At 42.0% G+C, this 14,106-nt stretch overlaps 1 protein-coding gene across 2 annotated transcripts in view; it reads right to left on the bottom strand.

The window, feature by feature from the left end:
* Positions 1 to 6,476: 6,476 nt before the first annotated feature.
* TSPAN8 (tetraspanin 8) overlaps positions 6,477 to 14,106 on the bottom strand; it is a 50,949-nt gene continuing 43,319 nt past the window's right edge. For both annotated transcript variants that reach the window (XM_067563930.1, XM_067563931.1), the window contains 3 exons: positions 12,476 to 12,625; positions 10,420 to 10,503; positions 6,477 to 6,719 (listed from right to left, as the gene is read on the bottom strand). In XM_067563930.1, coding sequence (XP_067420031.1) covers positions 6,666 to 6,719; positions 10,420 to 10,503; positions 12,476 to 12,625 — 288 coding nt within the window. In that variant the 3' untranslated portion in view covers positions 6,477 to 6,665. The remainder of the gene's footprint in view (positions 6,720 to 10,419; positions 10,504 to 12,475; positions 12,626 to 14,106) is intronic.

Here is a 14,106-nt window from a genome sequence, read left to right as displayed (position 1 = left end):
TGCCTCAAACTCAGGGATTAATGAGTCCCCATGTGGAATATTATATACAGGGTCTTTTGTAGTGTGTAGCTGTTTTGGTCCCAGGATATGAGAGACACATAGTAGGTGACATAATATACAAGATATTACCTCACCCACCTTGTCTTTCTCATAAATGGTCTTGTCCAGCTACTCAGTTATCTTTCCATTATTATTATTGACTTTAATGCCTTCAGCCATATATTGATCTGTTTGGTTCTCATATGCAACACTTAGCATCTTGCTAGTTTTGCCCTAGATAAATAGATGAGACTACTTAGCAGTATCTGCAGCAGTCCCCATATTTGCTATAAGGAGCACTACAAATACTGAAGTAGTATTATTTAGGTCAAAGGCAACTGGCAAGCCTTTAAAGATGTCCACAATACATCTTGTCTACAGATGGATAATCCACTGAATACTACCTTGAGATTCAGCCCAATTAAGAATCATAGCAACATATAATCACAACAAATGAATTATATGAGTAAATATTCATCACAGCCTGAAAGGAATTTTGGCCAGCTCCCATAAATCAATAACAGAAGATGTTCACCTCAGCCCTGAGTGCAGCGTTAACATTACTCTTGTCTCCAAGGGTGAAATCCTGGCCCCATTAAGTCAACAGGAGTTTTACTGTTGACTTCAATTGGGCAAGGATTTCATCCAAAGGGTCTAAGGAGTGTATTCTATTTTGATGCAAGAATGGTTCTGTGGGAATAGCAAAATGTCTATGTGCTCGAAAGTTTGTTTTTCAAACTGTGGAGGACAGTGCTATGATACAGCTGATGAGTATGATCAAGTGCAGACTAGTATGGAAGAAGTGAACATGTACTTGGCCCTAACTTTACTTATACCCAGCTGGCTGCAAAGTTACTGTACAAAATCTGTCAGGTGCATATGATTTATCATTAACTACTGACATGCAACAACTAATCATTTCAGAGACTTGAGAATGTGTCCATATGACTGTCCTCCTGCGGAGATTGATACGTATGTTATTTTGCACATGGCTTGTCATTATTTTCTTATATCTGAAAACTATATTTTATCTATGTAGGATACAACTGGCAGCAAGGACTGTAAAAGAATTAATTATCTCTAGTAGTGTTTTGGGCTGGAGCACTGATTCCCCAGCCCAAAATAAAACAGTCAGAGGTTTCCTGAACCAATGCCGGCTCCTTTCTTGTTATGTTCCCACGCATTCCCTAATGATCAGGCCTGGGTTGAGCTCATTGTTCGTTTATTGATTGGGGAAGCCTTGGTTTGGGCATTTCTCCTCTTGGAGCAATCCAGCCTCCTCCTAGGCCAGTTGGAGGAGTCTGTTCGAGCAATGTCTGTGATCTTTGCTGACCCTCACTGCGCCTGAACTGTCAAGGCCACACTTCAAGCGCTATGGCAGGGGTGGCAACCTATGGCCAAATATGCAGCCGAATTCCACCTCCTGTCTGCAGAAACTTAATGGAACAAGGCAGCACAGTGTCACCTTATCCAGCTAGGATTCAATCAAGATACTAAAGAGGAGCTAGCGCAGGCTGAACCTCCATCCAATCTGGATGACTTGAGTGATTTGTGCATTCAAATTGACAACTCCCTGACTGAGCAGCAGCATGATCATGGTTCAGCCCCCTGAAACCTACCAACACCCTGGACTGTGCAGTTGCTTCAGGACTTGGAACCTAGGCAATCTGATCAGGTCCGCTGACATCTACCAGAAACAGAAAAGCACAGATGCCAAGCAGCTGTGCTGTGCTTATATTGTGGAGGACCTGGACGCTGCACAGCATTATGGCTGGCAAAGGCTGGGCTGGTCTTTGGGTCAGGAAGACACCAGGCCCCAGCCTTGATTAAGGAACCTGTGCTGGACCAGTCTCCTCCATCCTTTCTAAATACTTGGCTCTCACATGCCACTGTCAGGATGGCAGCAACTACAAACCAGCATTCTACACCCCTCCAACTGCCACTAGAGATCCAGTTTTCTATGAGTCCTCAGATCTACCTAGAAGCTCTATCTAGAAGCTCTGGAGGGCTTTGGACAATTTTATGGACTGGGATTTTGCGAAATCTTTACAAAAACTCTCCGGATCTAGTGGCAAGCATTGATGGTCACTCTGATCCTTGGGGCCAGTAACCCACCAGACCATTCTCTTAGCAGTCGTTTCTGTCCAGGGACATCAGGAAAACTTTGAATTTAGGTTAATTTGGGTGCCCCACTCTGCCATCATCCTCAGTCTGCCCTGGCTTGCTGCACATGTGCCCTCATCTGCTGGCAGAAAGGTACAATACGTTTCTGCCCTCTCCGTTTTGCCAACAATCCTGTCTCCCAGAAGCCAGTAAGAAGATTAGTACTCTCTGTACCTCATGCCACAACACAAGGAATCCTACCTTAAGAAGGCGAGCTCCTAGCAATTAAATGTGCCTGCCACAGTGCCCTCTGCCACAGTCAAGATACCACTCAAATATCTTGACCTAACTGATGTATTCAACAAAGGGAACATGGACATCCTGACCTTACACCAAAGGTGTGACCATCCTATTGACCTCCACACCAGAGCTAAGATTTCCTTTGACTGTATACATGCCCTTGCTGAACCAGCGCTTCGGACTCTTCACACATATCTGCAAGAGAACCTGCAGAACTGGTTCATCTGTCCTGCCACATCTCTGGCAAGCGCTCCTATCTTCTTTGTTAAGAAGGATGGGTTTGAGAAGCCCTTCATTGATTACTGAGCATTGAGCAGTGTGACTGTTTGGAACCACTATCTACTTCCTCTCATTCATGAGCTCCTGGACCATCTGTTCTCCACCTGAATTTTTATGAAGCTAAATCTGCATGGGATCTATAACCTGGCAGGTGTGCGAGAGGCAGACAAATGAAAGACCGCCTTCCACACTCAGTTTGGCCACTTCAAGTACCTCGTCATGTCATTCAGCCTGTGCAATGCTCCAGTGACCTTCCAGCATTTTATTAATGACATTTTCTAGAACATGCTGAATTAGTTTGTCATTATTTACCTTGGTGATATCCTTATTTTTTTGGAGGATTAGGTATGTCATGACCAGCACATATGAAGCATCTTGGAAATACTACCTGTATGCGAAGCCAGAGAAATGCCAGTTCAACCAGGACGCAGTGGAGTTTCTGGGCTATGTTATCTCCCCCAAAGGACTGGCTATGTACCCAACTAAGGTGGAAGCCATGACAGACTGGACAGAGCCAAAAGACATCCTCAGAATACAATGCTTTTCCAGTTTCTATTGATGATTTATCAAGGGGTTCTCCAATGTGATTGCCCCAAACACTGCCCTTCCACAGAAGAGAGCCTTGTTTGTTTGGTGTTTAGAAGCACAGACTGCATTTGATCACATAAAGCAGAGATTCATATCAACACCACATTGACCACTCAGACCCAACCAGACTATTTACAATGGGGGCAGATGTTTCAGTCTTTGTGCTGGGAGCAATCCTCTCGGCCGAATCCGATGGTCAACTTCACTCTTTTGCCTTTCATTTGTGCAAATTTACACCACTAGAGTAGAATTATGACATTTTAGACAAAGAGTTAGTAGCCATTAAAGTAACTTTCGAAGAGTAACGGCAACTCCTGGAAGATACTAAATTCCCAATCCAAGTTCTTACTAATCACAAGAACCTGGAATTCCTAAAAACAGCCCATCACTTGAACCAGCAGCAGGCCCACTAGTCTCCTTTACTCTCTTCAATTTTGAGGTCATCTACTACCCCAGAATAAGGAATAGGAAGGTGAATGCATTATCCCAAAAGGACAAGTATTGAGAACCTGGCACTAAAACCCTGTGTATGATCCTGAAATCTTCACATTTTATGGCTGGTACCACAGTCCATAACCAATACCTCCATCTGGTCCCTGCTACCCAATGATCCATTTATGAATAAAATCCACTGGGCCCTAGAAGATACCAATGATCAGTCCAACCCGATGTTCACACTCCATGATGGAATCCTCTACTGCAAGGGGAGCATCTATGTGCCCAACATGGAGCACAACAAGGCTCCAAATCCTAAGAGTATCTGCCATGTCTCTCCTCTAGCAGGCCACTTTGGCCAGTTCAAGATGCAGGACCAGGTGTCTAGGCAGTTCTGGTGGCCAGTCCTGAGTGCTTCTGTAGCAACTTATTTGAGATCCCACAATTTCTGTTCCTGGACAAAGACACCCTGACTTGAGTGATATTGCTGGGTCTCTTCTAGCCCTTGCCCACCCCATCTCAACCCTGGACTGGCATTTCCTTGGATTTTATCATGGAACTGCTGCCCTCCCAAGGGCGCCCAATGATTCTATTGGTAGTGGAACTTCTTATTACAATAGCGTATTTTATACCATGTTGAGGCCTCCCTAGCGCCAAAGAGACAAGCCTGCCTTTCTGAAGAAAACATCTTTTACCAACGAGCATAGTGTCTGACTGGGAAATCCCAGTTCATTTCCTGTTTCTGTCAGCAACTCCTATGCCTTTTGAGCATCAACACCCCTTTCTTGACCGCTTACCATCCAAACACAGGTTAGACAACACAGGTCAATCAGGTCCTGGAGCAGTAGCTACGTTGCTTTCTTAATTACCATCTGGATGATTGGTTGCTGCTTATACCCCCCACAGAACGTGCTTACAATAATGCCACACACTTCCCCATCCGACAGATGCTTTTTTTTTTTTTTTTGGCTAATTATGGAGTCCTTCTTTTCTTTCACCCATGGTCCCCACCAAGTCTCCAATGACCATCGTTACTTACCTCTTCATTCACATCCATCAGGTGCACCAAGAGGTTAAATTCTGGTTAGAAGGAGCTAAGGCAGCATACAAATGATATGCCGATCAGCACCATCAGCCAGCCCCTAGCTTCTCAGTAGGGGTTAAGGTTTGGCTGGCCGCCAGAATCTTAGATCTACTTGCCCATCTGTGAAGCTGGGCTGCGAGTACTTGGGGCCCTTTAAGGTTACACAACGGATTAATCTAATAACCTTCAGGTTACAGTTACCGGAATCCCTTCAGGTCCATCCCATATTCCAGATATTCCTGTTGAAGCCACATACCAAAAATCCCTTCCTACACTGCACCACTCCCCCACCAATAACTGTTCAGGGTCAGGAAGAATATGTGGTTCAGCAAATTCTGGACTCTCGCTGACTAAGGGGAAGGCTCCAAAACTTAACTGACTGGGAGGAATATGGCCCTGATGAATACTCATGGGAACCTGCAGAACACATCCATGCCCTGGACGTCCGCTTGTTTTTCACCGCATTTACCCAAAGAAACCAGGCCCCAAGGCCTCCGGGCGGGGAGGGGAGGGGGGTACTGTCAGGGATTAGGGCTGCAGCAGAGACAGTTTGCTGGCAATCCAACAAGTACAGCAGGCCTGCAGTATGCTACCTGGTTGACTGCACCACTTGACTGGTCAAGAAGGGTAGCCGGCTGGCTTTAAGCACAGCAGCAGCTGCAGCTTTCTGACTGCTCAGTGTGTATTATGCCATTCGAGTACCTGCGTCAGCAGGCTTCCCTGCTCCTGATTTGCATCAGTTCTGGGTCCCCTGCAGCTCCTGAGTCTCCAGCACTGATCTTTGGCTCCGGCCCTGACCTACAACTCTGGTTTCCCTCCAGCTCTGGCATTCGTTTTCCATCCCTCCGGCACTGACCCATTGCTTGTTCCTGGACTCCTGAACCCTAACAGGTAGGCCAAACTAGCAGGCCAGGCTGCTCTTGGCCAAATCTCTAGCACACCCATTGATTTCAAGGTGCTTTTAGAATCCCACCAGGTGCCTATCTGCATTGTTTGGTGCCTAAATACCTTTACTAATCTGGCACTTAATGACGATTACTGTGTTGACTCTGAATGAATGCATCTTTTCCCATTCTTTCTGTTGCCAACCTACTTCTGATGAACTAGCTGAGTTTCTTAGACTCTGTAGATGAAGTCCCCTGAAGTCAATGCAAGTTTTGCCATTGATTTCAGTAGGCACCAGGATATCACCCTTTATGCCAACTCAGAAAACACTTGCCCCTAAATCCAACTTCTCATTTGGACATTCAAAGCAGCACTGAGACCTCTCAGTGGCCATGTTATATACCAAGATGCCAATTTAAGTATCACTATATTCCCTATTTGAGAAAAAAATAGACTCTGTGAATCCCCAAAGTGACAAAACCTTCTCCCTAATACCATATGTGGGCTCAAATTGACACTAGTCATAAAAAAAACACTGCCCCACAAGCAATATTTCCTGGAACCATGTGATTTACAGCATCAGCCAGTCATTGCAATGCCATTTGCAGATATTTTTTTGAGGACTCTGCTGTCATTAGTGAAACACTGTGTAGACACACTGTCTGATAAACTAAAAATTTCAACATCGCTTAAAGCAATCCACCGACAAAATTAGTTCGTTGAAAGTGTAAACAATGACATTTATTGCAAATAAAAATCCACATTCACATCATTAACGTCATTAATTTTAAGGAGATCATTTTACACATTGCGAAGAATCTGTATACATCAAGGCTGTGGCTTTTATCAAAACAGCTGTTTGTAACATGCGTGTGTTTATTTAAGCCAAATACCTATCTAACTATAAAAGTTCTGATTTGGCTGATGACATAGTTCTGACACTTCCATCATTTCATTTTCTCTGGATCTGACAGTACAGGCTCATCGAAAACCCCAAACCAACAGTCTGGAAAACAAAGACATTTATGGTATTACTTGGCAATTCTGGAAATCCCTGCATACAATTGATACACAGTGTGAACATTTTGTTTGCAAATGTCTTGGATTTACATGCAGACAATCTGTTGTGCAGTAGATTTTTTCCCAGTGACTCAAGCTAGAAGCATGACTCTAGAGTATTGGGATTTTAATGAAATCAGTATGTACCACAGGTAAGATTGCAGAGAAGATGGAAAACAAACTTTGTTTAAAAAAGATGATTGTCCAGGTGTATGGGGAACTTTGTTCAGATGTGGGACTTTTAAATGCAGCTATTCGTTTTTATTTTGTAAGTAGCTGGAATAACTTTTCAGACTTTGGTGTATACCAAGATTTTAGTTTCTTTGATATCTTTCATCTTTTCTATTTTTACCTCTGTGTGTTTCACTCGCTTTTATATTATATCTATACACACATATTATATACATATGTACACAGACACCCCTATCATTTTGGGTGCTAAATAGTCACATTACAAATATTTTACGTTTACCGGCAACCTGATCAGGCCAGAAATGTCTATTAAAGAAATAGCAGACAAATAAAATCTGAGTAGGGCATAGTTTTGATGTGGGAATTACTAAGTGAAATTCTGTGGTGGGGGTTATGCAGGAGGTCAGATTAGATGATCCTAGCGATCCCTTCTGACTTTAATTTATCATATATGAAGCATTAAGTAAAAACAGGCAAAAGCCAAATAGTCATTTATGAAGCAACCAAACAAAAATGTTTAACTTTCTCAAGAAATTTACAATGGAGAATATATAGAATATACGGCTCTAAAGTAAGATAAGGAGACAAATTCACTACTGGCTTACGCTCCGCTGAAGTGCCACGTAGGCATATTCACTTGTGCCAGTGTTGACTTTGGTCCAATATCCCCAATTCAAGGAAATTATGGTCTAATTTATACAAATAACTCAGTGTGTAAACATATCAGTATGCTGATGGCAAAAAAAAAAAAGATGAGGAAAATCTTTGGAAGAGCACTTCTTGGGGTCTTTTGGTTTGTTTTTGGGTTCGGGGAGTGGTAACACAAGTGCCCTTTGAATGGTACTCATCCAAGATGGCATAACATGTTAACATCTTGGTGGCAGGTCCTCAGCTGGTGTAAAATGTCATAGATTCAGTGAAGTCAATGGAGCTTTGACATTTTGCACCACCTGAGGATCTTTCCCTTAGATTTTTGTTTGTTTTGTTTTTTAATCCTCTCACGATCAAGAGAGACAGCAGGAATGAGGAATGCCCAAGTGGAGAATAGTGGCAGAATGCTGAGCAAAAGAAGTGATGTTTAAGGAGAGACTTGAGGTAACTGTAATCACTAAACTAAAGTGAATACAAGTTTAATTTTTCATAGACAAGTTAATTCATCATGTAGATTTTTACTACATTTTAAAAGTTCTTTTTGCATTTTCGCAACTATTTTTTCTCATTTGTGCTTTGCAACTTTCATCTAAGTAGTACATCTAAGGTCCACCAGCTTCTTGAAGTAATACCCAGCTGTCACAAGCAGGCTGGCCCTTCAGGCAAGCTAGGTTCAGCCGATGACCTGGCAGTTACCCTCAGCCTTGCCCCTGATCTAGCCAGAGATCTAACCAGAGAAATCCACAAAGTCCTGTCAGGTGGGAGCCCTGAGGTAGGGTTTCTACATGGCACCGAAAACTTCAATGGCCCAAGAGGGCAGAAGAATTAGTCATATGTTTGGACTTCCATTTGGATCTTTCAGTTACCTCAGAAGGGGTTTAAACTTTATATGACTTGGCTGATGAGCTGAGGCATGGAAGAGCCAATGAGAGGCAGATGGTCAATAGGTAGTGCTGGAAACAAGGACTGCCTGCAGCACTGCACCCTGACACAAAGGTGTGCTATGCGTGGGGAGTACATGGCCTTATACCAACCGATGCAATGTAAGAGGTTAGTTGCAAGTCACATCAAGCACTTCAGCTGTACTGAGTCTTTCCTGCTGACTATTACTTTCCTGGATATGTATTTTTTAGGTTGGGGCTCCTGCCCACTTTTAGACCATGGAGAATAATTCTCTGCCAAAGCAGTGCTACAATTTTAAAACATTTTCAGCCTGAATTATGGATTCAATACTGCAAAATGCTCTTTGTCAGTCTGTTTTTATCTCAAGCCTCTAAATGGGGGGGGGGGGGAAGAGGAGGAGGGACTACAAAGAAGCAATAAAAACAATGTGAAACAATGGAATGAGGCAAAGCAATTAAGTCCCGTTTCTTACTGATATCTTCTAATCAAAAACTAACATTAGTCAGGTGGCTAACTAGATAACACCACATTTTTTCTCATCCCTTTAGCATGCCACTGTTCAGTGGATGAAGAGACAATTGAAATAAGTAGCCCAAACATTCCAATAGTACATACTGCTCTTTACATGTTTAAATCTCCCTTATGGGGGAATTCTGTCCTCAGAGCAATAATTCTACCTCATAATTTCTCTATTACATGAGGGCTGCAATTAGCTACAATAGAGATTAATGTAGCTGACTTGAACTCCTCACAATGCATGGCTTTCTTAAATCAATGTATTTTGAAAGACAAGGTCGATAACTTTTTATGGACCTGAGCCAAAGCCCATTGAAAGGTCTTTCTGTTGACTTTAGAAGGCTTCAAATCAGGCCGCATAAGAACAATTAAAAAAAAAAAAGGTTGAATTTCAGGTTCCAGCAAATAGTAATGGCTGAACCTGAGAAGGTTCAGGGTAACTGTCTGGTTAAAATGAGCATTCAAAAGTTCAGACCAATTTCTTTGGTCTGCACAGCTGAGCTGAAAATCTCACAAGGATATGTTCTTTTGTGAGATTTCTACCATTTCCTGTTTCCAGTTGGGCCAGAAACAAAACAAGAATAGCATCTCTTTTAGTATTTTGGCCCCTCTATTTCTGATGCTGACAAGAACCAGAAAATAAAGATGCACATGAAAGCGAGTAAAGAAAAATAAAATAAACAAAAACATCTATGATGGGGGAGAGTAGAGGCTATTCTCTAGATCTACCACTGTGAGCAAGTGGGTGGGAAAGGAAGGAGTGGCAGGAGCATCTTGGTTTTTTCCACTTCACTGCCAGCCACCGTGGGACCTTACGGGTCATCAAGTCCAGTTCTTCGCTATTGCAGGAAATCCCACCATATAATCCCATTCAAACTCCATTTTAAAACTAGCTATGTTGTTTGCCCCACTACTCCTATTGGGACGCTGTTCCAGAACCTCACTCCTGTGATGGTTAGTAAGTGACCAGGTGCACAGAAAGTAAACTATTCTCCTCCCAGCATAGGGGTGGGGGAATAGGGGAAGAACTGCCACTCTCCCCGATGTGCTGTGCGGGTTATGCAGTGACATACCAGCTCTTATTCAGGGCAAATCGTAAAGTTACGATTTAGCCCTTAGGCTGTAAATTCTTTGTAAGAAGTGGGACATGCAACTTGTGTGTACAGCACTCATCATAGCAGGGTCCTGACCCTGGCTGAGGTCCTGAATCTTACTGCAATATACCTAAATATTGAATAATAGTACGATTATGGATGAGGTTAAAGCCAATTCACTCTTGCCTAATAGCTGGGCAATCCAGGTATTTTAATCCCAGTCTCAGCACACGTTCAAGTACAACACATTGCTTGTCATCTAGTACATATTTTAATGGTTTATACTGATACCTCAACAACTGCAAGTCCAAATGCGATCCCCATGAGTATGACCATATGGTTTTTGAAGAAATCAATTATTACAACCGCACATGGCTGAAAGCAAAAAAAAAAAAAGATTAATTATGAGTAATACAAGCTCATTGGGAATACAGCCTCTAAAATTATTGGCTGCACGGGAAAGCACTGGCCAAAAAGGTATTCCACCATGAGCGAGAGAAGCTGTTCTAATTTGCTTTGGTTTGTTACAAAGACGAAAAGAGTACATCTGCAACCATCCTGTGCTCTGGGAGGAATATCAGGTCCTTGCTTTCCCAAATTTTAAATATATGAATCTAGTATCCAAATAGACAGTAGGATAAAGTTTCAAAATAAAAGACACTGCTGCAGTGTCTAAGGTTTGTGCTATTTTTATTGCATTTTGTATGTGGCAGTATCATTTACTCCTATTTTCTCTTTGTAATCCCTTTTTATTAGAGAGGGGCCCAAGCTGTGAAGTTCGGGTATGGAAGAGAGTCTTAATTTCCCATTAAACTAATCTTTGGATTTGATATTCCAGGTCAGGTTTATAAGTACAGGCTCAAACCAGGATGGCTGGATATGGAGCCACATTTAAATCCAAACTTTCTCTGATGTTCAAGGGGCTCAGGTGGAAGTGGGCTGGAGTGAGCAATTCAGAGCTGAAGTTTCCAGTGTGAGCACCTGTGTATTTTTTTATAAATGTATATATGTCTGTTCTTATCATGACTACATTTGCTTAAGTCCAGGACTAACTGCTCTTGCAAACTGGTGAAGACCAAAACTACAGAGACCCTCCACCGTCACCATTGTCCCTTGCCCGTCACATGGATGGACATTCACTCTATTTCCTCCCCAAAGATAAACATCTTTCTCTCAAAAAGGCTTTTAATTTAGCTCTGATTCATTACTGCATCAAGTCTCAAAATGATGGATCCTCCTCACAAGGACCCTGCCAATAGATCCTTGTCCATAAGATTTGGTGGTTTGCACAGGCAATTTGTCTTGCACCTGCAGTAATTCATTTATATTTCCATGCTTGTATTCTGTGGGTTCCATACCTTTATTCACAAGTCTTTACTTCAGTGGTGCTACTCAATTAATAAATTAATACTCAACATAAATAAGGGTGATGGAATCTGGCAATGAACTTCAATATTTATAAAAATATAGCCCCAAATTTTGATATTTATAAACATCTGCTATATAGTGAATGTAGATAATGGCAAAATCAGACGTGTCGTAGCACTAGATTTCTAAAAATGCAGACATTTCATGCCTCTTTTCACTCTTTTTCTCTGGATTTGCAGAGTTCTAATTTCCACATAAAGAGGCAGATGAATCTTGAAATAATTGAACTGAGTTCTCTGCTGCCCATCCTCCAATTTTTGCCTGTATCTCTCTTTGCTGCCTGTCATCATGCACCTTGTCTTACTGTTATCATTAAATGCTGAAAGCTTTTCCAAAGGTTACAGCTGGGGGAAATGGCCCTTGAAGTGTGCTGTCAGAATACATGCAGCATTTCCTTCCAGCGGATTCTATAACTGAGTGTGAACCTTTTAAAAAGAGATTAACAACAATAAAAATATCTTACATTTAAGCCTTTCATTCTGCAATATCCCTAAAAGCTATGGGTCAAATCCTGGGCAAACGTGTCTGACAACGTAGTTATCATATTGTGTGGAATCATGATCCTGGGGTGACAGAGGAGGTGAGCAGTCCCCACAGCAATATAGGGTTGTTGCTAAAGCATCCTGTCACTCACAATCCACACTGGCGACCACAAGCTGGGAATGCAGGCAGGCTGCAGAGGTCCTTAGAGCACGGCACAGCATTGTGGAAATGTAGGCTTTGCAGTGGGAAGAGGCAGCAGCCAACACGCATGCTGCACTTCACAATCGCTGGAGGGGAGGAAAATTTGACTAAGGAAAATAGGACAAACCCTTTTCCTTTTCAAAAGTCCTAGGAGCTCTTTAATGATCACACAAAACAGACAGAACCTTGCTTTAACCTCCTTTTGGAAAATGCAATATGTAATAATCATTCTTACCTTTTTATAAATGTATCTGTTAGAATAAGTGGTGCAAAGATCTGTATTTTGGTCTTGCTGTGGACATTCACAAATCTTATAATTACTAAAAGGAGTATTAAAATTGTTCCCCCAGTCTTCATGCCCCTTCACCAAACCACAACACTGATTCTGTAAAAGAGGAGAAATGAACAGTTGAAAGAGGAGAATGGTGACTAAAAACAAGTCACATAAATCTGCTTTGCACTTGCAAACCTTACCAAGATATTGTTCATCTATGAGGCCCTTTGCATATATGTATCAATGTATTCTATCAATAATCAGAATGGCAGGTTTGACTGTAGTCAATAAATAAAGAGGATGAAGAAGGAACAGATATACAATTAGGAAGAATCAATAAAATGGCCTTGGATTAATCACTGTGTGTGTCACAACACAGCATAGAACAATGTTGGACGTTTTACTTTTTCAGAATTATGTCTTTCCCCTGCATTTTATATCTGTATGTTAGACACAGCTGAAGTATTTTACATGTAAAAAAAAGCCAACTTGGAAAAAGACAATACAGGCATATCCAAATGTGATAGCTAGAAAAATAACCATCTGAATGGATGGGTAGCCCACTAACCTAACCATTGGCCAAGGAGGCTTGGGATTTGTTTTGAGTTTAAAAACTGAAAAAAAGTGTGGTGATTCAGGTTCCATTTTATCCAAATCATCAAAGTTCAGGGGTGCAGGTAGGGCTTCAAAAAGTTCCGACTTTAGCTCTTCACTGTTTTCAAAGGCAGCTGGAACCACTCATCTTGTAGAGATGCAAAGGCCATGAGACATAATAAAACAATCATGGTCTATTTAAAAAATAGCCTCTAAATACCTTAAAAATACCTCTAACTTTTCAGGAGAGACTCCTCACCCCTCCTGGGGGCTGTCTATGATATCACAAGCAGTGGGTTGGGTCAGCAACAGGAGGGGGCAGCACAGGCTGTCTAAACACTGTTTTTGGCTGCTGTTCCAGCAGTATTAAGAAGAGGAGCCCTTAAGATCTTCCTCTAATGTCATGTGCTCTTTTAACCAGGGCAAAAGCACACCCAGACCCAATGAAAATGAATGGTTCTGAGCACTACCTGCACTGTGATGAGGGGCCTGTACTTTAACTGATGTCAGTGAGAGTTAAGGATATTCTGCACTTCTCAGGAGGCATGCAGCATCTTTCAGGATCATACCCAATCTTGAATGTTCCACCTTTTGGTGTTAGGTGTGCATGAATGAGCCCAGACATAACCCACAGAAAAAAAGTGATAAAAAGAGAGGTTCTGTTACCCTCTCTTACAATAAAATATAACATTACATGACTTTCTAGTAATGGGGAAATATTTCAAATAAGCAACACGTGGTGAATTTTCCATAAGACATGGCAACTTCCCTTAAAAAGCTCTTCAGCTTGGAACCAATGGCAGTCAGCTCTCTTTTAAAGCACTTGATCTAATTAGTGGTGCTGCCACTGGTTGACATTTGTCATGTCAGAATAGGATCTGTCATTCTTTGAGTGCGGAAAAGGTTATACAAATTGACTATCTAGGTGGCTGCCATAGCTGGTTTGAAGGGGGAGTGCAGCCAGATAAAGAGAGAACGTCCCTTAGATAGAGAGTCTT

This window comes from Emydura macquarii, unplaced genomic scaffold (genome assembly GCF_026122565.2).
Source record: "Emydura macquarii macquarii isolate MOO-44397 ecotype Brisbane River unplaced genomic scaffold, CSIRO-AGI_Emac_v2 contig_2636, whole genome shotgun sequence".
Classification (NCBI taxonomy): domain Eukaryota; kingdom Metazoa; phylum Chordata; order Testudines; family Chelidae; genus Emydura; species Emydura macquarii.
This window is presented reverse-complemented; position numbering and strand designations above follow the sequence as displayed.